Here is a 22,859-nt window from a genome sequence, read left to right on the forward strand (position 1 = left end):
GAAGAATGTAATAAATGAACCAGATAACAAAAAACCCACCAGCCTTTGCAAGACTTCCAAAGCAGAAAGCTGATGAAAACCATACAGACGTCTCACATGACTGACTTCAATCATTTATGTTGACAGTCCATTTATTCCTTTTTCCATTGCCACAAAACTTACACATGTACAGCTTACTCAGCAGCAAATCTCCCAGGTGCATTGAATGAGCAGATGCCTGCAGGTTTGCTCTCCTTGGCATGACACACATAATAAATTACATTTAAATTTAGAATTGGCAAGTACAAATCCTATGGCTCAGTTTCAAACCCTCTAGGATGTAAAACCAAACAACTTGGCACCAACTTTAAAAATTCATACAGCATATCTGTGAAGTAATACTGTATGCACCGAACAACTTGAAGACATCAGTACCATTTATGATTATAAATTGAACAGCCTAGGTGTTACCACTGTGTCAGCTTACTTAAAAAGCAAGTCAGAGTGCCCTGTAAAGTGGAACTGTGGATAGCAGATAATTATTAAAATACATAAGAAACTCATAATTTCAAAGCAATTTATTTGTATTTTTAATGATCAAGTGTGAAGGTGTTACTCCATGCTATTATGTATGGGAATGCAAAAAGCATATGTGGTTTTAAAGGGATAGAATACCAGGAAGAACAAAAGAAAAAGAACACTACACCTCAGAAGCTGGCTGATAAGAAGCAACTCCTATCTTCAGATATTTTACCCACTCCTCCTGGGTTGGAAGGTTGTTTCCCATGAAGGATCCTCACAGGAAGGAGGCTTAAGAGTGAGTAAAAGTATATATATAGAAACTGATTATTGTGCTAAGCACCTTCCCTCTTGCTTAGATTAACAAGGCAAAAAACCTCAATTCCCATGCCTTTTTTATGCTCTATTTATTTTAAAAGGTAAAAGGTTCATCAGATTGATTTGAAGGAACTCTCAGCATGAACAAATGTTTCACAAGCTCTAGCACTATGAAACTTGAGTTGCATCACATACTGATAGATTAAACTACTTCTGTGCAGTTATACTATAGCTATACATTTTAAGTGGCAATTGTGAATAACAAGCATTCTATCACTTTTGGCTAGATAAATGCACTTGATGCTACAAGATGTTACATCTTGCCAAAGTCTATGAGACTGATACAGAAGTGGCTTGTTTTGGGATGGAAACGTAGATAAATCAAATTTATTTAAAAGAGCATAACACTACTTTTCAATCCCCATTGACTTCTATAGAAGTTATGTACAAAATGCCCTTCTAAAAAGTTGTAGGCAGAAAGTAATAATTGGGCTTAACCTTCCTGGCTAACTTTACACAGAAGCAGGAGGCAGCTGCCGGCTGAGATGCTGACACCTGGCGGCTGTCCTGCAAGGGCAAAAAAATATACTAACAATAAATTACTCTCAGGGCATTTTTAGTTTGCTTGCTATACTCTTACTAAGAGAAAACTTGCTGATTTGTTCAAAATTGCCCTAATCCTGCTTTTTAAACATCATGCACAACAGAAATTCTCTCAAGTGGAAGAATGAAGGCAATCTCTCTGTGTGCAGCATGTACATTTGTTCTTGCAGGTTGCATTGACATAAATGAAAGCTGACTGCTTGTATGAAACTCTAAATATTAGAGTTTAAGAGAATACTGCAAACTTTTATACCCTTGCAAACCCAAAATAAAATCGTATGCTGTCATGCAATGCTTAAGTGATCTCATGTGATCCAAACAGGCATAATTTAAATAACTTAATGCACTATTTTCTCCAAAATTCTTGCACTTATTCAGCTCTGATTACAGAAAATATATTGATGATAGCTGTACACGCTCTTTAGCAACACTTCATTTTAACAAACTTTTACAGTGGCTATGACAAACTCATTTTGATGAGGTAGCATTTGAAAGAGCATGTGTGAAGACATGCTGAATAGTTTCTGGTAAAACTTTTTTGTGCTTAGACAGTGGAAGACACTTTTGAGGAAGAGGAGACTGACCTCTGTACACTTTATAATCAATCGTTGGCGTAAGGGGAGAAACAAATGACTGAACAAATTCAGATTTGGTGAAAACTGGTCCAATTTCACCAGCCTTGAGATCACTGAAACTGCGTCAATTTACTCTTCCTCTCCCCTCTTAAATATATAAAATAGAATGCACAATACATCCAGAGGCATGAATACTTATAATCATTAATATAAAGTCTCCTTACTCCTAGCTTTTTCCAACATAGAAGCCAACTAGTTAAGTCTTTGGGCTTACTCACACATATTTTCCGTGAGAAGTGCCAGGATTTGCATTTATAACTATGTTGCATTTAGTTAGAATTTATGGTATGTTTCAATCTATAAATAAAATCCACATTCCACCAGTTCCTTATTAAAAATAAATAGAACACATAACTAAAGACTAACTGAATTAAGACAGCCAAACATGAATTATAAAAGCATCTTTGGTTGTTTAATGTCTACATTAAAATGGTTAATTAAAAAAAACTGGAGGTGCAACACAGCATAGAGCAGCAGCCTGTCCTCAGCAATGCTACTCCTACATGTCCAAGCACTTCAAGAAGAATAATGAGGAAGTTAATCTCATTGGGAGAAAACAAAAGGCTGGATATAATCAATCTACACATCCAGGACTTAAAAGTAAAAACTGTAAGTTTGGGCAACAAGTTGAAAAAAAAAAAAAAAGGCATAAGTGGGTTTGTTTGTTTTTGTTTTGTTACAATTCCATATTAGGACAGATCCATGGAACTAACTTTTATAAAAATACAACATACTGCATAAGTTTTATTTAGGGATTTAATTTATATACCACAAATACTGCTTTTAATATAAGTACAATATAATACAGTTTTGTTTATGTAACTGCTGGTGTTCACTTTGGATCATGAACTGAATGGCATGCTGTGCTGTCAAAACTTTAATAAAATGGCCTCTAGTTAAACTTCTCCAAAGTATAAAATCATGCAAAATCTACATCCTATATGATATAACCAGTACAATAATTGAAGCCAATAGCCTACAAACAGCCTGAACTATCTTCTGAGTTTGTTCTTGAAGTGTCCACAAGTCAGCCATCATATTCTTTAGGTAGAAAGGAAGAATTTCAGTTTTGTCTGCAGAATGTCATCACGACCACTGAAACCAGCAAAAATGTGCATAGTTTTCAGTTAACAAATCTTCATCACCCAGTGCAGTTCAGAGAGCATGTTTAGTCCATACTGACATGTCTGGGGTTAGGAAGTTTTATGTTTTCCTCCTGTGACTATTGGTCGTGCATATTCCACAAAATCATCTATTAGAACAGGCCACGCCCCTAAAGAGAAGTCAAGCAATTCAGAAATTATTCTATTATTACCAGCAATAAATCAGTGTAGTCTTTAAATATAAAAGATCAGAAGTTCACCTTGACATTTCTGGCCTAGTCTAGCTTTAACACACATGAGATGATAAAACACTTGAAAAAAGCACCTAACTACTGAATTCAACATTTGAATCTCTTCTTCCAGCAGTAGTTCTTAAGACAAACAAAATGTATTTAAAGTAGAAAAATCCACACCACAAATATAAACATTAGTTGATAGCAAAACCATGGCATTCTTATTAGGACATATTTCTGTACAAATGTCAAAACAGAATTAGTAACAGAGTGTAAACTGTTTTTAGGTTAGCAAAAATTTTGCACAAAACATTCAGCTTCATTGAGAGATTTGTAGCATAACATGCTCAAATAACGTACTGTATAATGGTGTGACAGTATCTTTACTTCTATTTACATATTACAGCAAACAAAAAACAGTTAACCTTCTTATCATGACTGTTTTGGCAACAAGTATGACACTATTTGCAGCTAAAACTCTAAGGATAAACAAATTAAGACAGGAGGCACCAACATATTCTCTTGCTTGTTTGTAGCAATATTTCTTAAAGGTATTTATTTTTTAAGATATTCAGGTACTGCTTACCTTCTTCATCATAGTTGGACATATCATCTGCAATCATATTTCCAAAGTCTAACAAAAGATTCCAAGTATCTTTCGGAATTGATCTTTTATGATGTTCCTATAATGGAAGAAAAATGGTACTGTTCAATTCAAACTACTTTCAAATTCCATAGTAGCATTTTACATTGACATATACAGAAAAACACTTTTTACAAACATTTCTTCATCATGTTAACAAATAATCAAAAGAATACTCAAAAGAGTCCTAGCTTGCTTCTTTCTTATGTTTAAATCTTTTAATTTAAACCTTTCTTCTGAAGTAAACATTCTGGTTAAACAGCTCTTCTGAAGTAACACACTTTATACCAGGTCATCTAGACCACTGCTTGAAGTAGAGACCCACAGAACTGTCTGTTGTAACAAACTTGATCACATAGCAAAGTGGGCAAAAAACCTGCAGATTTTTCTTCAGTTACATCTATAGATCTGAATTTGGATGTGTTAATTTTATTAAGGCAGTTAAAACATAAAATGTTTTCACAAGTCATCTTGATGAAACTGGGACATTATTCAGTGATTCAAATAAATATACTGCCTAGAAATTTAGAAAAAACTTCAGGAAAATATTTCAAAAAGTATACGCTTCCCCTACTAAGCATTGAGGGACAAAATGCAGAAAGACTTCTTATTTCTCCTAAAGTACAGATAATTTTTTTTCAATTTAGTCTTTTAAGATAGATTATACATTATATAATTTTTTTGGTAATTACACAGAAATGCAAATTTAGAAATATAGATGAGTGAAACATACCTTTTATATGAACATTTTTCAATTTCAGAGGTTTAATTTATGCATCTTTACTCCACTGCCCGCAGAATTACAATAGTAATAAGAAAACTGCCAAGATGAGTTCACAACTAGTAGCTAAAAAATTAGTCAAACTAATTACTCAGGCAAAACTTTTTGCTTAAAATTAAAAGTTTTTAAAGTTAAATATCAAATCTGTTATGACTGACCTAAAAAGACTTGAGTTTATTCATTAACACTACAAAAGTCATAGCATGGTAAAATACATGGTTGACAATAATCACAGATGTCTTGAGAATAAAGACAGCATCAGTGGAATCCACAATCATGGTTTCCTTTTACGCAGAAACTTTCATAAGTAGGAGGATACAGAATCAAGCAAGCAGAATACTCTATTGCTTTGCTACATCATTTTGCATTCTTCTCAATTGGAAAATTATATAGAGAAGATTTAATTTGGCTTGATTGAAGACTATTTTATATCAGTTTTCAAAGAGGAAAAAGTTCAAAGGAAATATTCAGATATCCTGTCTTTTTCTTATTGGAAGCACACAACCTACAACAGCCAGGCTACTGTAGACTAAAGACAAGCAGTAAGGAATACGGTACATACTTACCAACAAAAATTTATTCCAAAGATCCAGAAATTTAAACCTTCCTGACAAGACTAAATTCCAATATGCAATTGCCATTTCTAAATCTGCAAGAGATAAAGCAACCCATGAATATACAGCCCGTTATAAGCAATAAAACCCTTATGGTTAAACTACTAATGCTACATCCAGTATATTATGATACAAATGAATAACATTCATTTAAAATCACTAAAAAAAGTATAAGGAATTTTTTTCTACTCTCATTGAACCAAAAGGAGATAAACAGTAACGGTATAAATTGTGTATTGAACATCAAAGTCATTAAGACTAAAATATTTTTAATCTACAGAAATAGAACAAGATAGTTATCAATAACTCTGTCTGCAAATTAAAAAATAAAAATATATACACACACACAAATGTAGCAAATATTGATAGGAACACAAACATTTAAATCCACAGGTGTTAATTCCTCTTAATTTATCACATTTTATACACACTTGACTGTGAGGGGAATTTAAGGACACAAGGGGATAAAAATAAAAATCATTTGTCTGTGGCATTATGATTCTAGAGAACCCCTTACAGTAATAATTCTCCTGGAATCATTTCATAGATAAACACCTACACACAATACTGAAAATATATAAGTCCAAGAAAGTGGCCCTTATTCTGCATCATGGCCAGTGATCTGAGAGCAGAGTTTGAGGGAGGAGACAGCACTGCCACATACTCCAGCAGAAAAGCAGGAGCAATATTAGATGCAGCTTAAGGGTAGAAAGGATGTTTCCTTGAAGGCCTGTTTTCATCTTCAGCAACTCACAATACCTAATGGCTTATGCTTACTGCTGTGCAACCACAAAGTAAAGCACAGCCTTTCTTAAACCACAAAAATATTTCAGCTTGTGCTTTCAGGGTAAAGGAAGTATAAACAGAATATAAAGCTTAACAGAAAGTACTGTCATAGCAGATTAAGACAGAAGCTTGACCTCCACCTGCAAGAAAGCAGCACAGATTTTGACACCATACATATGTTACAAATCAAAGGACACTCTGTCACCTGAAAACAAGTTTCGAGAATGAGAGAGATGTTCCAGATCTTAACATAGCCATGTCCCTAGAGTCCCTGAATCATATAGAGCTGGAGCCCAGATAAAGTTCAATAGTTAGGATGTAGAGAAATGCTATACACCTCTATCTGGCTATATAGAGAGAGACAGTGCTGCCAGTGTTTGTCCTACCACGATCAGAGTGCTCTTCAGTATGGAATTTGTATTATGTCCTAATTATGTCCTAATAAACTTCTTTCAGTTTTTCCTATCTTTGCCACCATGCTCACTTTTCACAAAAAATAAGTAGAAGCAAGTAATTAATAGCATTTACTTGCTTCTTAGATACACAGATTAATTATTCTTACCTGCTATCCCAAATGAAAAGCGAGAAATTCGAATAATCTTAAGAGATTCTAAACTTCACTATGAAGTGACTGGCTTTGATCCCATTCACTCAGGGTTCTATATGAAGACTTAACCTTTCCAAGCAAACCTTGCAAATCTATCACATGACAGCATTAAGCAAAATGCACTTTGAAGAAATAACACCTTAATAGCTGAAGAGTTTTTATACTTCTGATGGAAACATTCCTTGGAAAAATGAAGAAAGTACGGGTAAGGAAACAAAGATGGCTAAAGGTGCCAAAAAAGAAGAGTTGAAAGGGACAGAAGTGACCACACTTCCTTGGTTTATCTGGGTGTTTGTGTCAAATTCAGTATTATGTTAAGGTGATCTTGATTATTGCAAAATAGTGAAAACACATGTGAAATACTATCTTTAGTTGATACTTGAGGGGCACAGTACATGTGTGTGCCAAGGTATTCTCCTGCACAAAGATATAGGAATTATTTGCTATAATGTATGACAAATGCATATTCCACTGGGGATGTTGCTCTGCAGTGGCTGAAACTGGTTCACACTGGAGTTGCTCTCCCCATTAGGCACAAGGAAGAAAGTTCTGATCTTGGCAAAATTTGCCCAAGGGAAAAAATAAAGAAAGCCCATCTCCCACATCTGGTTCACTGTAATCCCACAAACCCATGAGCTAACACGAGTTATTTGAACAAAAGGACTAGATGGGACTATCACTTTTGGTAGTGGTGCCAGCTTGTGCAGTCTTACAGTACAGGACAGAACTAGGCCTTCAGGTGTGCCACATTCTCAGGGCCTGTGGCTACACTTCTGTTTGAAGACAATTCCCTACCTAGGTTGAAAAACTTCACACTGGAGGACAAAAAAAAGAAGATTTTTTTTTTGCTTTAAAGGGAAGACCTAGTCACAGAGTTCCAATTCTACATTAGGATGCTCACAGTAGTATCAATAAACAGCAATGCTGTGGAGACTGTATCTGCTACAATTAGTGCTGCACTAAGATTTTAAAAAAAAAGGCCTTATGCCATTTGACTTCTGCATCCCCACAGGAAGATACTTTTGCAAGGCAAGAATTTCCCAGGCAGTCTTAGGAATACGATTTTCAATGCTGCACAGACATGAAGGCATTATTACAAATAAAAATCAAACTACAATTATGAAATATGCTGGGTTTGTAACAAAAAAAAAGTGCTTTCCACATTATAGACTAATAATTCAAGTTTTATAAATGGAAAGCAAAAGACAGATGCATGAATCTCTAAAAACACACAGGCAAAGATCAGTGTAGAAGATACTTCATTGCTGACATCCATGTTCATATCCAAAACAGAAAATGGCTAAATGGTTAATGTTTCAAGAGCATCAAAAATACCACATCACTACTGTACATTATACAGTGGTTTGAACTTTCCTTTCACCCTTTCCTTTCAAAATATTTTCAATGTCAACATCTAGCAAGTTATAAGTCATGCAGCCCCTTAAACAATCAGCTTTTCAGTCAGAAATACAGTATTTTGCATGCAGTATGATCTATTCTGAAACATTAAAGCCTCATTCTAAAATTGCTTTTAAAAAACCTCAGCCTCTTCTACCTTGAATAGAAAACTGGAAGTGATAACAAATAGCATAATTAATGCAGAAGGAGAAATATACTATCAGTTAGACAGCCTGTGTCTACTTTCAAGATTTTATCAAATGCTTATTTTGTTAACAAAGAAAAAAAATCATTATTAGATCGCTGCATAAATAAAATAAGAATCAAATTAAGTTCCTCATGCCTTTAATATGATTTTGGATAAGGGCAATGAAATCATTGCATGCAAGAAATCAAGGAAGAGTGAAAACCAAAAGAGAAATCAACAGATAGCAAGGAACTGGTTGGAGAATAGGATTTGTGACGAACATGAAATGCAGTTCATTTAGACCTGCTGTGCCAAAACCACACTCTGGGATTGCAGCACTCACTCATCATCCTCTGCCAAACAGACCTTTCCAGCTCTCAGCCTGCCCTACCAACAAGAGCTGTTCATGCAATCATGTTTGAAACTGTTAGAATGTTATCATTAATTCACCTAAATTACTGATCTAACTTTTCGACACTGTGTCAAAATGAAAGCAGATATGGGAACAATGGAAACTGGTGTCAGTCTATCTCAACAACTGGACTATCACACTGCCAGACTATCCCACTGCCTGACCAATAAACATCAAAGAAATACTTGCAAGATTCAATGAGTTACTCATTTCCTTGTTTCCTCATCTCTGAATGATTTTAAGAGTCTTCTTTTGCCTCTAAATTAAGAACATGGACACAAGAATTAGTTTCTTCTTTCCTAATCAGCAAAATAACAAGAAAGTACCATCAAGATTCAACCCAAAAATGTCCCACCAAATTCCCAGAAGCTTAGAGAAAAATAGCCTTTATCTGCAACTGGAAGTTCCCCCACAGAAGGAAGAGAGAAGGGAAAAAAAAAAAAAAACCAAGTAAAAGGTACAGTACTGATACAGATCATAGCTAAACTCAGGATCCTGCCGAGCTGGATCCACTCATCCCTGCAAAGACATCAGCAATGAGTTTCTCAGTGCTCTACTTCAGGGGATGTATAATGCACAGTGTCAGATTAAGTGCCTGTAGTGGACAAGGAAGAACAGTAAAGCACAGCATGTGGATTTCAGAGGAGCGCTGCAGGAATTGAGCAGGGTCTGACTGTGCTCATTAGCTCTATCTCAGCATCTGCCACACTGAAACAGGCCGACCACATGCAGAACCTTTCATGTTTATTATCTTAAGCATCAACTGCACAAAAGCAGAAACTGAACTGCTTTGGAATGCAAGCTAGACTTAGAAGATGGCTATCTAAACATCAGTTGAGTGAGGCCTAATGAACCTAACTGTAGCCAGTTCCAAAATCCTTTTGCCTCTGCAAATCTCAGCATGTACAATTCAGATAAACTACAACAGATGCCTAAAAGATGACTGGATATGTATATCCCAAATGAGGGCCAAACATGAGTAAAAGAATCAATAAAGCATTACTAGAACTGGCAGTTATGCTACATTTTTGCTGCTACTGTTGGCCTTTTTCGATCAGAGCACCTCTTTTATACCAAGTTTCTCTTAAACTGATGGCACTTTCAGCAAGAAAAATGTGAACAAAAATAAAGCAAGTACCATACACACAAACCAAAGCCATTGGAACACCTAAAATACAGCATTCATAGACCTCTTTCAAAATAAACATGAAATTCATGTTGAACTTGTTCAATGTCTTCCATCCACTGACTCCTACAAATAGCCTATGAATGGATCAATCTAATACTTCACTGAAAGAAGAGGAAGTTTTGGTAACTAGGTAGGTGGGGAAAGAAAAATAAAATAGAAAAAAAAATCCTTCCCTAACGTCCAAGGGTCTCTTCAAAGCATCTTGAGATACTGCTATGACAAAAGCCAAAGCTGATGTTGCTTCAATTAAAAAGAGCACATTATACTCATCTGCTCATAGAAGATGAAACCTCCTTGAAGTCCACATACCGGATGCAAAGAGAGTCATTCTTCTGGTCTTGAGGTAATATTTGATTCAGTCTGAATGCCCTCCTCATCTTTCATCTCTTGCTTGATCCCAGGCAACTGGCAGAGAGAAGGAAGCACAACCTTTTGAGCCAGCAAGCAGGCGAAGGGATCACAAAGAAGTGATGAAGGACCAAATTAGCTTTTTGTTTCCATGTTGAAAGATGAAGACCATGAAAGAATGCATTAAGCTCCTCCTGGTGCTGAAACAAACTGTAATAAACTCCTGAGCATGTCTTGTTGAGGGTCAAAGGGAGACCCATTAAGAGAATCACAGCAAGTATCAGGTTCAAAAAAAGAAAAAAAAAAAGATGAAGCTAAGGCCTTGTTTTGAGCTTGAACAGTGGCCTTAGGAAGCTGAACGCCTCTGTATGCAACGTGAAAAAAGACCTATAATCCTGTTCTTCAGTACACTTATCAACCAAGAGCTAGGATACAAAATTTTACTCTGACTGCAGTAGAACAGCTAAAACTTGGGAGTGGAAGGCAAGATAAACCTCTACACACCTGCACCATGCAAAACTTAAAGATTTATTGTACTATATATAGTAGTGAGAACATGAGAAAGCAGATTAACCAGACAGAATCAGTTATCCATAATAATTCTTTTTAAAGTCTCCTGGCAAACCAGATCTTAACAAACTGCCCCTATTAAAACTCAAAATATATAGGAAACATGCAAATGAAGTTTAATATAACTAAAAATTATGTATCCCAGATCCAACGTTCAGCCATTGAGGTGGCATTGCTGTGTTGAAACCTAACTATGTTTTTTTGCCTGAATTCTGTCCACCACTTGGAGAGCCACAGTCTTAACAGTTATAAGCATCCATCTTCTTCTTCGATAATGATCAAATCTATTCAGATTTATCTGAAACACACTTGACAATTGGGTGCTGAGTAACATGAATCAGAACATCATTTTCTGCTTAAAGAAAATTATGGTAGATCTTATGCACCGTGCTTTTGCCTCCTGTATCTCACTACTTACACAAGCTATCACACTGGGGGAGTGCTACTACTTTTATGTCTTTAAACAGCATGTGTCCAGACTGAAATACACTACTTGGTAATATTAAGGTAATAAAAGTAAATGGAACATTCAAGTTGGATGAGACTATAGAGAAGTCCCATAGATATAAAAAGAAATAAAAATTCCTCACTATCACCACATGAACTGTGGAAAAGAGACTCCTATAAAAGGCTGTCCTATTTCTAGGAACGAGTATTGGTATACCGAACTCTGTGACTATTTTGGGGAATGACAGAACAGATGCAACTTTATGTAATTAGAATCCTCTCCAATAAATTAAGGCAGAATTTCTTACATTGGTACTGAGGGGAACTGCAGAATAAGAAGAAATAAAAAAGCAACAGAAGACAGCCTGTTCTAAAAATAAATAAATAAAACATAAAACTACACCCCCCCCCCACACTGAAGACTGCTTTCCTGGAGCAAAATCCACACTGCATTATGAAGACAACTGTGTCAGGTAACACCAAAATTCTTCTATCACCAAAAAAAAGAACCCTCTAAGAAGGGCTTCTGTGCCTTCCCACTCCCTTACAAATGGCAGCTGGTATGATAAAAGATACTACGCGTCCTGCTGATAACCCTGGAAAGAAAAAAGTCTGGGAAAGAGATATTTTTTTTCAAGATATGCTCCAGGCAAAAAGATTCAATGAAAACTGACAGTTATTTCAGAAACAACTTTTAGAAATTCAGTCTTAAAGCCCTGCTGCCCAAAGCGAACCTAGATATGCTGAAATTCATCTCAGTATGCTGGAGCAATCTCAAACTGCTACCTACCATCTTTGAAACTTCATAAAGGTCAAAGAAGTTCTAGAAGAACCTCAGTCATTCTCAGACAAACTGGGAGAAAGTAACTCATCCATGGAGTATCTAACACTGCTCAATACTTAAATAACTCAGACGATACAACAAAGGAAACTTTTACTAACTTTGCAACTTACACAAAACCTGAAAAAAGTGTAGCATGATAGAAGACAGGATTAGAATTCAACATTATTTGGACAAATTGAAAAACCACTTGGAAGTAAATAAGAAATATTTCATTAAAGAGAAGTCATATAGCTAGTGGAAATAATCAACTGCAGAAAGAAAAGATCAAAGTTAACTGGGAGTACTGCACTGCTGTAGAAACCCCAAAGTAAAACAGACTGCAAACTGCAGACAGTATCAAACAAGCAAACTTAATGGGATGCAAAACAAGGAGCAAAATATCTAAGGCACGTGGAAGATATCTGGTTTGGTTGGCTACTACAAGATGGAAGATCAACCGGATTGCAAAGGAGGAGAGTTGGAGGACAAAATATCAGTATCAGAGAGCTACGAGATAAAATTTATCATGGTGATGCCTAAAGGCAACGACACTATTTGGTTATACTCAGTCTAAGGGAAGGCACATACATAATTGCCAAATACTTACTCACTGTAAGGGAACATGCATTCTGCATATTTACTTTGGTCAGGTAAGTAGTGAATTGGAAAATTCAGGAACAGAGATTTAAGTTATATGCTAGAAAAAGAAAGAAAATAGAAATCTAACAATAAGTTCAAGCAAGCATGGACATAGATGCGTGAGACCTGCCATCAAAAATTTAAAATTATATAATGTCAAGGCAGTGGCTCCCAAACTTTTTCAGCCAGAGGACCCCCACCAATCAGATGTCAAATTTTGCTGATAATAATGAAACTGAAAAGGCAAGTTAGCATATACTGCTAGCATATCACTGAGCATTTGGTTAGAAAAACATCTGCAAGGAATGGTTTTGGTAGATATCCGTCCTGTCTGGCAAAAGGGAAGACACTATAGAAGTGTTTCTCTGTCTGTTAAATTTAAAGACCACCTGGCATATTAAAAAAGAACCCATGAATCACTGTATTTCCTGATGCTTTTCTGGGGAGATGAGGAAAAAAAATAAAGTAACTGCTGCTTACCACTTCTTAAAACAGCAGAAATAGATTTTTAAAAAGTAATCTGATATGTATTAAAATACTGCTGGAGCAATGAATACGACTCATATCCAAAGCATTACTGTTTGAACATTTTAGAGATATTTCAATAATTTCTTAAGGTTTCAATATGCTAAGATAATAAACATGAAAAATAATTGTTTAAGTCAGTCTGCCTATCACAGACCTATTTCTGGTAAGCTTTATTCTCAAGAGTTATTTCTGTTAAAAAAAAAAAGATGCACTAGCATTTACTTTCTTCTGCTGATAACTCAACTCCTAGTGTAAGAAGGAACTTAGGTGCTCTATGCACAAAAAGTGCCATCCTTACACAACAGAGAAGACAGCCTTAAAAATGAAAGGACCTCCAATATTGAATAAACAGAAGTAATGGAAAACCAGTAAGTTTCCTCCTCATGTCAAATAAAGGGCACATTCAGTTCTTTAGATGTCCCATAAATTCCAACCTCAGCTGTAATTGACTTACCTTTTCTGCAGTTAGAAGGTACTAAGCTTTGTTAATGAAGAGTAGCTAAGGGACTAGAATTCCAACCAGCCTCACAGAATCACTATAAAACTATTTCATTTTTCTGTCACAGAAAGTGGCATTTAAGTCATGACAGAGTGACACAGGTAATGAAAAATGAAACTGCTGCAAAAAAATGAATAAAAATATAAAGTGGATAAAATATAAAGTGAGTGCCCACAGTCTAAGAAAAAAAAAATACAAGGGAGATTATTCAAAGTAGTCCCCAAGAAAGAACGTGGGACAGGCACCCCTGGTTGATGTCTAAAGCAATATTCTGCTCCTCCATTTCACTACTCTTCCAATAGTTCTTGAGAAAAACATATTTATAAACTTACCAAGTAATACAGACACAGATTTAAAGTGACTATGCTAAAAACCAAACCAAAACAACAAAACCCACGAAAAAACCCCCAACAAACAACTTCCTCTCATCCACAGCACAAAAAGAACAGTGATGATGGTCCAGTGCTATTATATCCAACATGCAAAGTAGTTTAATTCCTTCCTACGCAGTGTCTTTTGAAAGTGGACATAAATTTGATGAGATAGTGAATTTTATCTTACTGTTTTTTCTCATCTATTCACAACTAAATTTGAAGAGAGTAACAGATTTGAATTTATTTTAAATAATACGTATGAGTTTTACTCCAGCAAAACAAGATATGGACTGGGACAAATCTCAAACTTTATAAAAATAATAATTTAATGCTTTATTAACTGTATGCCTATTTTTATTGGAACCACTTCCATAATATTATTTTTCTAAACTTTATATGAAAATTGTGAGCTAAAACTAAAAATTCTTAGAACAGTAACTTTGGCCCAGAGTTTTCTTCCTCTTCCTGAGCTGATATGACATCTTGTTTCAGTAGTTCTGAACAAAATGGGAAACATGAAGAGCTGATTAGTTCAGTATTTAAAAAAAAATTAAATTTGACAGGTCTCTAAGAACTGTAGGAACTTTTTTTTTTACAGAAGGTGAGAGAACATCAATACTAGCAGAAAAAACCATTAGGTTATCTGTACCAAGGGGACATTAAAGAAGAGATTAAATGAAACAAGATAGGAAAGAAGGAAAGTCAGTGAAAGAAATCAATAATGAATTTACTATATACTATCACCAATGAGAATATTGTAGTACTGGAAGCATTTGGAATTGACTTCACTGACTGTAGATATTTTCTTGATTTTTTTCTACTTACCTAGACCTTTTTGTCCAGGGTTTTTAGCAAAGTTAAAAGTAAACTGATAAAAATCTTTGAACTTTGTTGGATCCTTTAGCTCTTGTTCAAGTCTTGGCAATAGAGCTTTTAGTTTTTCTGTGGTGTCACACCTGTTCAAAAGAGGTTACATTATTTCCAAATACTGAGGATTTCTTTTTACTCCCCCCTCCCTTTTTTTTTCATGTTTTAGTTTCAGAGTAAAACAAAACAGTAGTTAAGATAAAAACAGAATATCTTTGTGGACAGCATTCTTAAAAATATAAACACTCACATGGCTTTACTAAGGAATTTTAAGCAGAACATTGTATACCTGCACCCATTAAGCACACAACACAAACAGGATTCAGTGGTTTAGCTTCCTTTCTGTCCCTTCATGAATTTATGAACAGATGCTATTCTGTTCTTAAAGAACATACAGGCCTCACTGAAATCAGCTATCCTTTCCCCCTAGACAGCTCTTGTAACACAACTGTTTTGCTTTATTCTAAATAGATATTGCTTATTCCCTGCTCTCCTAAACAAAGAGCTGCACAACGTGTTTAGAGTTAATCTTAGCACTAGAGGACTTTCCACCAAAATGAACTGTTATTTGCAGTCATTCTCTCCCAGCCATAGAACACTTGAGGATAAAACCTAGGAAAAAAACAAGGCTTTGATGATAGCCTGAAGGCCGACAAACCATTTAACAGCCTGGCATAGGCAAGCTAAGACAGAACAAGTGACTGAGATTCTAAGAGAAACACATCCCTGAATAACACGACTGAAGCATTTTCAGTGAATGCACCTGACCTGACAAGACACCAAAGAAAAAGAGTTTTCCCCATGCCAAGGCATCAAATGAATATTCATGGTTTACAGGACATTAGCAATATCTGGAATTGTACCCAGAAATTCAAAGTGAAGCAAGCAGATTTCAAAAGAAACAGCTATCATAACTAAATTGGTACATCTGAAAGTTTTCTGTAGCTAAATGTTTGTATTTATTCTAAAGATTCAAGAAAAAAATTCTATTAAAGGATGGGTAACTAACAAAATCTATAAAATGCAAATGTAGTTTTAACTGCCTTGCACAGTACAGATAAAAATAAGTACCTTTCTGGCCTACACCAGTACCTGGTGAAAAAAAGATAAAGAATTCTGCTAACAGTACTCAACTGAGAATTTCAGTTTCCCTGGGACTTGATCTAGTCAACAAATATACCTTCCCATATGCATCCTAAAAATGCTATATGATCTACGCCTCAGGGAATTTCTTTTCATTCAAATGTTCACTTATGTTCGTGGTTAAAAACCACAGATGCTGCACCTCCAAGTATGTAACAAAAATCATTCCAAATTCTCAATAAGTGCTATACCAGTGGCAAGCAGACATGATCATATTAGGCTCCCAAGAACAGTTTATTGTGTGTTGAGAGAGAAAAATCACAGACCTCTATGAACTGTGTCAGAGACAGTCAGAAGAACATAGCAGCAATATGACAATAACATTACAAAACAAAAGTCAATCCAGAAGTCACAAGTGGTTTAGTAAAACCTTTTTAATCAGTTATATTAAAACAAATAAATAATATGGCAACCTTTAATATAAGGGCATGAGCACTTGATTGCTGTCCATGGTTAGAAAATAATTTTTCTTGTAATTTCTACCCAAAGCTATCCAACAGGAAAAAATAAAACAGTGGATTTCATAAAATATGAAAAATTATTTCATCAAAATTTATTAATACCTAAAAAGGAAAGTTTAAGAGTAAGTCAATAACTGATGAGGTTGGTAACAACAGACTGCTGGGACCCCTGCTCAAGAAACAACCATCACATTTGCTGGGAGTTGGTCTGTTGTAGAAAGGTGCCATTCTAAGATCAAACGAAATTATTTAGCTACAAAAAACACGCACTAGTAATAAATTGTAATTACTGACCTATTCAATGCAATCTGTTAGAAATCATTTTGACATTTCTATATATTAGAAATACTATATTAGAAATACTGCCCCTCTTGCAAGGAAAAGTTATACATAAAGTATTATTTTATGATGATACATACTTGACTTTATTGCCAAACAGAGGCAATGTTTAACCTCAAAGTCTGTTATTCAGAACAGCTCCACAATCCAGGAAGGACATATTTTTAATCAGTTACATCACAGTCAGACTAAATAACTTTTTCTACTACCAATGCCCTCATTTTAATTTCAATTTCTCATATATATTTTGTACAAATGAAGTATCTAGTATAAAAGGCAATATGGGAAAAGCATGGGTGGTAAAACAGGTGAAAAGAATAAAAGGTCTATTCAGTGGTGACAAGGTAAAGGGAAAGAAATGAAGGTTCTTTTCTGTTTTCCTATTTCTTTTCTGCTTTGACACCAAAACTTTTTTTCCCCTTCATGCACCTCTAGTGTCTTCCAGTTTTTAGCAGCACACAGTCCAACTCAAATCCTTAACACAACCATGCATGTGTTTACTGTGAACTACATAAAAAGATATGTGTATCTGCCTCCCTCCCCTGCTGTACAGGTAGAAATTGCTTTGCTCTTTCCCCTGCTGTGGTCATTCTTAAGGCTTTGCAGTAAAGCACCAATTTAAGGAAGACAAGACACTACAGGCATTTAACACCAGTTAAGCTTGGCACCAGCCTCACCAGCTTTTTAAAGCTTTACACAATTTAACTGAAAATGTTTTAAATGGAAACCAAACTCAGGCCTTACATTATGAGCTAGGCAGAAACGGATACTTACCCCAACTCTGTCATACCATCAACAAATTCCTTTTTACTGAATTCACATTGAGTAGCTGCCCTGAATTTCCATGCTACAACCAGGACACTGATACTGGCTGGGTCGAGGCTTAAATCATCACAAAACTGCTGAATCCCATCAACGCCAATTTTATTTTCATCTTGTGGGTCTGCAGTTCAAAATACAAAGAGGAGAATTATAATTACTTACAAAAATATTTACAAATAATCATCTGACAACTCTGATGTGCTGCATAGCATAGGTCTTCATTTTTTCATAACATTCACAAATGTTTTCATTTGAAATCTAATTAATTTTAAAAGTACCTCAAAAAGAATCAATAAATATTCTGTGAACTTACTTAGAAATTGGTTTGCAACTTTCTCCTAAACTCATCAGCTAATGCCAACAAAACAGTTTTGCTTTCTCTCCATAATGCTCTATAAAATATTCGGGGGAAAAAAAAAAGCAACTCAAAATCAAGCCCAACAAAAACACACATATCATGTGACTCCACAGATTCTTTTTCCTGATAGGGACATATGAGTATCCACTATAACTATGTTTAAAGACCACATTTAAACATTTTTGGTTTTCAGTTATAAGTCATTGTTTGAACAATGCCTTAGCACAACAAAAACTTTAGCTAAACATACAGCTTAGGAAATACCATGTTTCAGTACTACTAAGCAGCACCTTTCTGAAAGTTGGAACCGCACTTCCTAACTACCTATGTCAGGGTAGATGTCTTCTAATAATTCTGTAACAAAATTCTCTCTTAACCCTCCCTACCCCAAACAAACGACTCCTCCTGCATGTAAACTTAAATAATTGGAGGGGGGGGGGAAATGAAACTACAAAAAAGAAAATAAAATTACACCTTTAGTTTTTAAAGCTTGACAGTTTACAAACCACAAAACTGTGTCTCCCAGCTTTTGATAAGAAGACATTTAAGTATCATAAATTGGGCTTTATAGAAAAACATCCCTCAAGTAAATTTAAAACTAACTCCTTAAACTGGTAAGATTTTCAACCATGCTATTTTCAAGTCCTGATCCAACAAGTGGATTAAAAAAAAAAAATCAAGTCTAAACCAATTTTTTTTTAATTTTTAATTTAGTTCTTAAGTTAAGATCTATTTTTTTCAGCCAATACTACAGTGAAAGAAATGGTAAATTCCAGAGAGGAAGTTAATTTAGCAAACAAAGACAAAGACTTATACCCATTAAACAAAGAATTACACCCATGGTATAATTCAGGGACCTTTGATCCCAAATAACAAGAAAACATATCTGTTCAACTAGTTCTAAGACATGTAAAACACATTTCTTGTATATTTGTGGAGTAATTGAAGAACCAAAGGTGAGAAGTGCACTGTGTTGCAATCAGTGGAAAAAATTCAGAAGGATTTCAACAAAGACTGTCCCTATCATGTTTCATGTCATCCAGGTAACTACAAACAAAAATGAAATTGTTGTTTTAACAGAGTTGCTGGCTGAACAGATAAGAAAACTAACAAAAAGACAACACAGAAAATGAAAGACATTTCATCTCAGATTTCAAGGATAGTGCAATATTGTATAGGCCCTGTAGAACAAAGGAATTCCAATGACTCAGGTTTAAGCCGGATATGAAAAAAGGAAAGGTGCCTAACCAAAACTTTTATTGTCTTCTGTCAAATATTGTGAAGTTTTTTTCAAGTTTACAACTTTAAGAGTTGAAGTGCCAGAACTGCAAAGGTGTGCTGCAAACTTAAACACTGACATAAAACTGACTTCCACAAAAGTCAAATGGTGCAGTTTCCCACTGCTAGAAAATGATGAATAACATTTGTGATAATATTTTTCCATTATAGATATTCTTAGCAGCATTTAAGAATTTGAATATATATTTTTGACGCAGCAATCTCCAAGACTGACATGCAAGGAGCAAGCAAAGATTTAGATACATGTATGTGTTATATATATGTAAATATACACATATATTTAAAAGCCAAAAAAGGTTCTCTAAATTCACAAAGAAAATGCTACAGCCTTGTTGGTTCTTTGTCCCTAAACAATTCATTACCACAAAATAACGGAATATTAAAGAACCCATATACTTAAAATAGAACAGATTATGTAAAGAGGAACAAAAAAGTGCAAACAATATCCTAAGAACAGGATAAAGCATGTACGAAGCATGCCATATATTTCAAGTACATTAAATCATAGCTGAATAGTGGTTGAGTCCATGTTTTAAAACACAAGATGTATGGACCTTAGCAGGGGCTGGCATGATTCCAGCCTGCACTGCTCCAACATGTCAGATGGCCACAGTTCAGCAGGAACTATAATCTGGATCATGTACATTCTTATATTTACATGGTTATATTTTCCTTACATTTTTTCTGTTCTTTTTTAAAAATGCTGTAAAGTAAAATATGGAAAATGAGTAACTCTGCCTTTAATCTACTTTCCTTTACTTCATATAGAAATACTACTGTCTTTGAACATAATTAACTCCCCCAAACATTACTGTAAGAACAACATGTATTATTTTGTCATGGAAAGTTACAACATTTACATATTTAAGAGCAGTTACTGGCAATAAATCAAATAAGTTGTGTAATAAACTTTGCTACCATACATAGCTGACACTTTTTCCTCACGATTGAATTTAATTTTCTACTTTCAAGCTCTACAGGAATCTCTACAGAAGTTGTGTACTGACCCCTAAGAGCATTTAAAACCTTTTTCATTCTTATCTCATTACCACATACAGAGAGAAGCAAAAGCTAGGAAGCTTTACTTAGAAATATTTAAGAAGGGCAGAGGGAAAAACAGGAAAACCACCCAAACAAAATAATTAGGAAAAAATACCCCAAAACCCACAACGAAAAACCCACAAGCCTTACCTTTGTATCGATTATACAGTTGTTCTAATTTCTTCCTGTCTACTGAATTTTTCATGGATTCTTTGTAGTATAAGTCTGGATTCTGGAAGTAGTTGTCTGTTGCGACTTCTAGTTTCCATTCATTCTGCGTTAAGCAGTATATAGCAGTCCTTTCACCAGCCTGGGTAAAGGCCATAAACTGGCGGACCTTGTCCTTCTGAGACGATTTAAGCTTATGCTTTGGGATGCAAAAGAAGTAGGAAAGCCAATGAAGCTAATCCAAAAGTTTGTTTCAGCATTCTACTACTAATGCCTATCTTTAAAAGGTTTTAGTTGTCTTGTTGATGACAACTTTCACTTCAAAATTACAGGAAGACAAAGCCTTGTTCTTCTGCAGTTAAAAAGACACCATTTTCTTCTGAAAATTGAAGTGACAGCATCTATATATACATTTTTAGCAGCACATATTCTGGCAGCAACAAATTTGTATTTCTGCTTTATTGCTCACACATGCAGAAGTTTTTCTGTTCTGTAACAGCAGTAAACACAAGTTTCATTATATAACAATATGGTTATCTTCTGAAAGACATGCCTAGTGGTTATAAAAACAAGAAATTAAAAACACACAACTTATAGATTCTCAGATTCTGTATGAGTCCTTCATACCTGCAGAAAAAATACTGAAAGAGTTTTCTTAATATTTTCCTAGCAACAATGAACAATACAAAGTTTAATCATTTTAAGTCAACAGCTGAAAAAGGCAGAAGCAGTTCTCACATCATTATGTTAGAACACATTTCCGACAGAATACATATGACAAAAAGAAAATAGATGAAGCGGACATCTCAGAGACTGCTGAATGTGACAACGAGACTATAAAATTGCTGTAAATGTGATCTAAAACTTTAATTAATCTCTGAAAAATACATTTATACTATTAATACATTAAACAACAAAACAGCCTATTATAGCAGTATTCAGGAACTAATACGATGTTTCTCTCAGTTGCAGCAACCACACTGACATAACATCCCCAAACTCCTGGAACACCCAAGAAGTAGAAACAGGTAATTTATAGAGACCAAATTTGCTAGTAACATAGTTCAACATTATTCTTCACATGAAGTTAGAAGGAGATACCTTAAATCAAACTCTATTTTTTATTATATTCTGTACTTTCCAGTTTTGCTAAACCATACTTAACACATGGTCTGGGCCAACAACTAAGCTGAGGAATCTAAGTTCTTCAATACAGCCTAAATCATCAGATATAATGGAAAATTTACTGGTCTCTTAAATATCAAGGACAACTGAATCCTGAATCAGTGTGCAGTAAGCAGCAAACAAGTAAACTGAAAGATGGTCCTGTGTTATCTGTTGTACACATATGGATGGTGACATCTCAACTACAGACAGTCCTGAGACAAGACATACATCATGTAAACAAGATAACGACTTTGGTCCTTCCTACAAGATTTTTCAGTTTAATATAATAAGAAACATATAGAGTTTCTTTTTATACAAGAAACGTGTACAGTGGGGAAGAAAAAGCTGCAAAAATACAACGTATTTTGGTAAGAAGATAATCAATAATCCTTTGACTGCAAGCTCTATGTAACCATGACCCTGCCTCCAAATTTTTAATAAAGTCTAGCTATGGGAGTCTCTGCACCAAGATCTTCCTTAGGTACATAAACTTTTTGTGAGCAACGAACTTAGCGAGGATCACTTCAAAACACAGGTCTCTGCCAACAACTCCAAAGCAAACCCCACGTCCTCTTTCAAGCCTAGTTAAGGTGCTTAGGGATATTTTCTAGCTGCGAAATGAAACACTGGGTTATTTGAAGGAATCAGCGATAAGAAACACACCCGACTCCCCAATCCACTACTCTGCCACGTCGTACGGTTCCTGCTGCTCCTCTGCGCCCCGAGCCCTGGGCAGCGGACACGGGACCCGCCACAATCCCTGCGGGGCCGGGGAAGCTCGGGGAGTCCTGTCTCCAGCGTCACCTCTCGCTGATGGCACCCGGACAAGGATGCGCGCCTCTCATCCCGGTACAGACAGCTCAGTCACCTCTCCGAGCGCCAATGACACCGCACCGCACCCCAGGGAAGCGCTGGAGCCGCTGCACCAGGCGAACCCCTCCTTCCCAGGGCAGCCCCGG

The 22,859-nt window shown here is 35.5% G+C and overlaps 1 protein-coding gene across 2 annotated transcripts; it reads right to left on the bottom strand.

Annotated features, from left to right (window-relative positions):
- Window positions 1-110: 110 nt before the first annotated feature.
- DCUN1D2 (defective in cullin neddylation 1 domain containing 2) lies at window positions 111-21,593 on the bottom strand. 2 transcript variants are annotated; one of them, XR_001922135.1, is made up of 7 exons: window positions 20,716-21,593; window positions 17,820-17,988; window positions 15,061-15,191; window positions 10,317-10,412; window positions 5,381-5,463; window positions 3,977-4,073; window positions 111-3,327 (listed from the first exon to the last, which is right to left on the bottom strand). XR_001922135.1 is itself a non-coding variant. In XM_018084161.2 (6 exons), exons 1-6 carry the CDS (start codon window positions 20,888-20,890, stop codon window positions 3,248-3,250), a joined length of 735 nt encoding a protein of 244 aa, XP_017939650.1. In that variant the 5' UTR covers window positions 20,891-21,142; the 3' UTR covers window positions 111-3,247. The 2 variants fall into 2 exon arrangements, 1 of the variants encoding a protein (XP_017939650.1); XM_018084161.2 differs by lacking the exon at window positions 10,317-10,412 and having other exon boundaries at window positions 20,716-21,142.
- Window positions 21,594-22,859: the final 1,266 nt, after the last annotated feature.

The sequence above is a fragment of the Manacus vitellinus genome, unplaced genomic scaffold, assembly GCF_001715985.3.
Source record: "Manacus vitellinus isolate BGI_N305 unplaced genomic scaffold, ASM171598v3 scaffold_7_pilon, whole genome shotgun sequence".
In the NCBI taxonomy this organism is placed as follows: domain Eukaryota; kingdom Metazoa; phylum Chordata; class Aves; order Passeriformes; family Pipridae; genus Manacus; species Manacus vitellinus.

What these genes read in the sequence shown, in the direction of transcription:
- DCUN1D2 (XM_018084161.2), bottom strand. Translation starts at nt 20,890, where the DNA reads ATGGCCTTTACCCAGGCTGGTGAAAGGACTGCTATATACTGCTTAACG. An exon ending in ACTGTATAATCGATACAAAG is followed by an intron (nt 17,989 to 20,715) that starts GTAAGGCTTGTG and finishes TTTGAACTGCAG; the next exon opens with ACCCACAAGATGAAAATAAA. An exon ending in GATGGTATGACAGAGTTGGG is followed by an intron (nt 15,192 to 17,819) that starts GTAAGTATCCGT and finishes TCTTTTGAACAG; the next exon opens with GTGTGACACCACAGAAAAAC.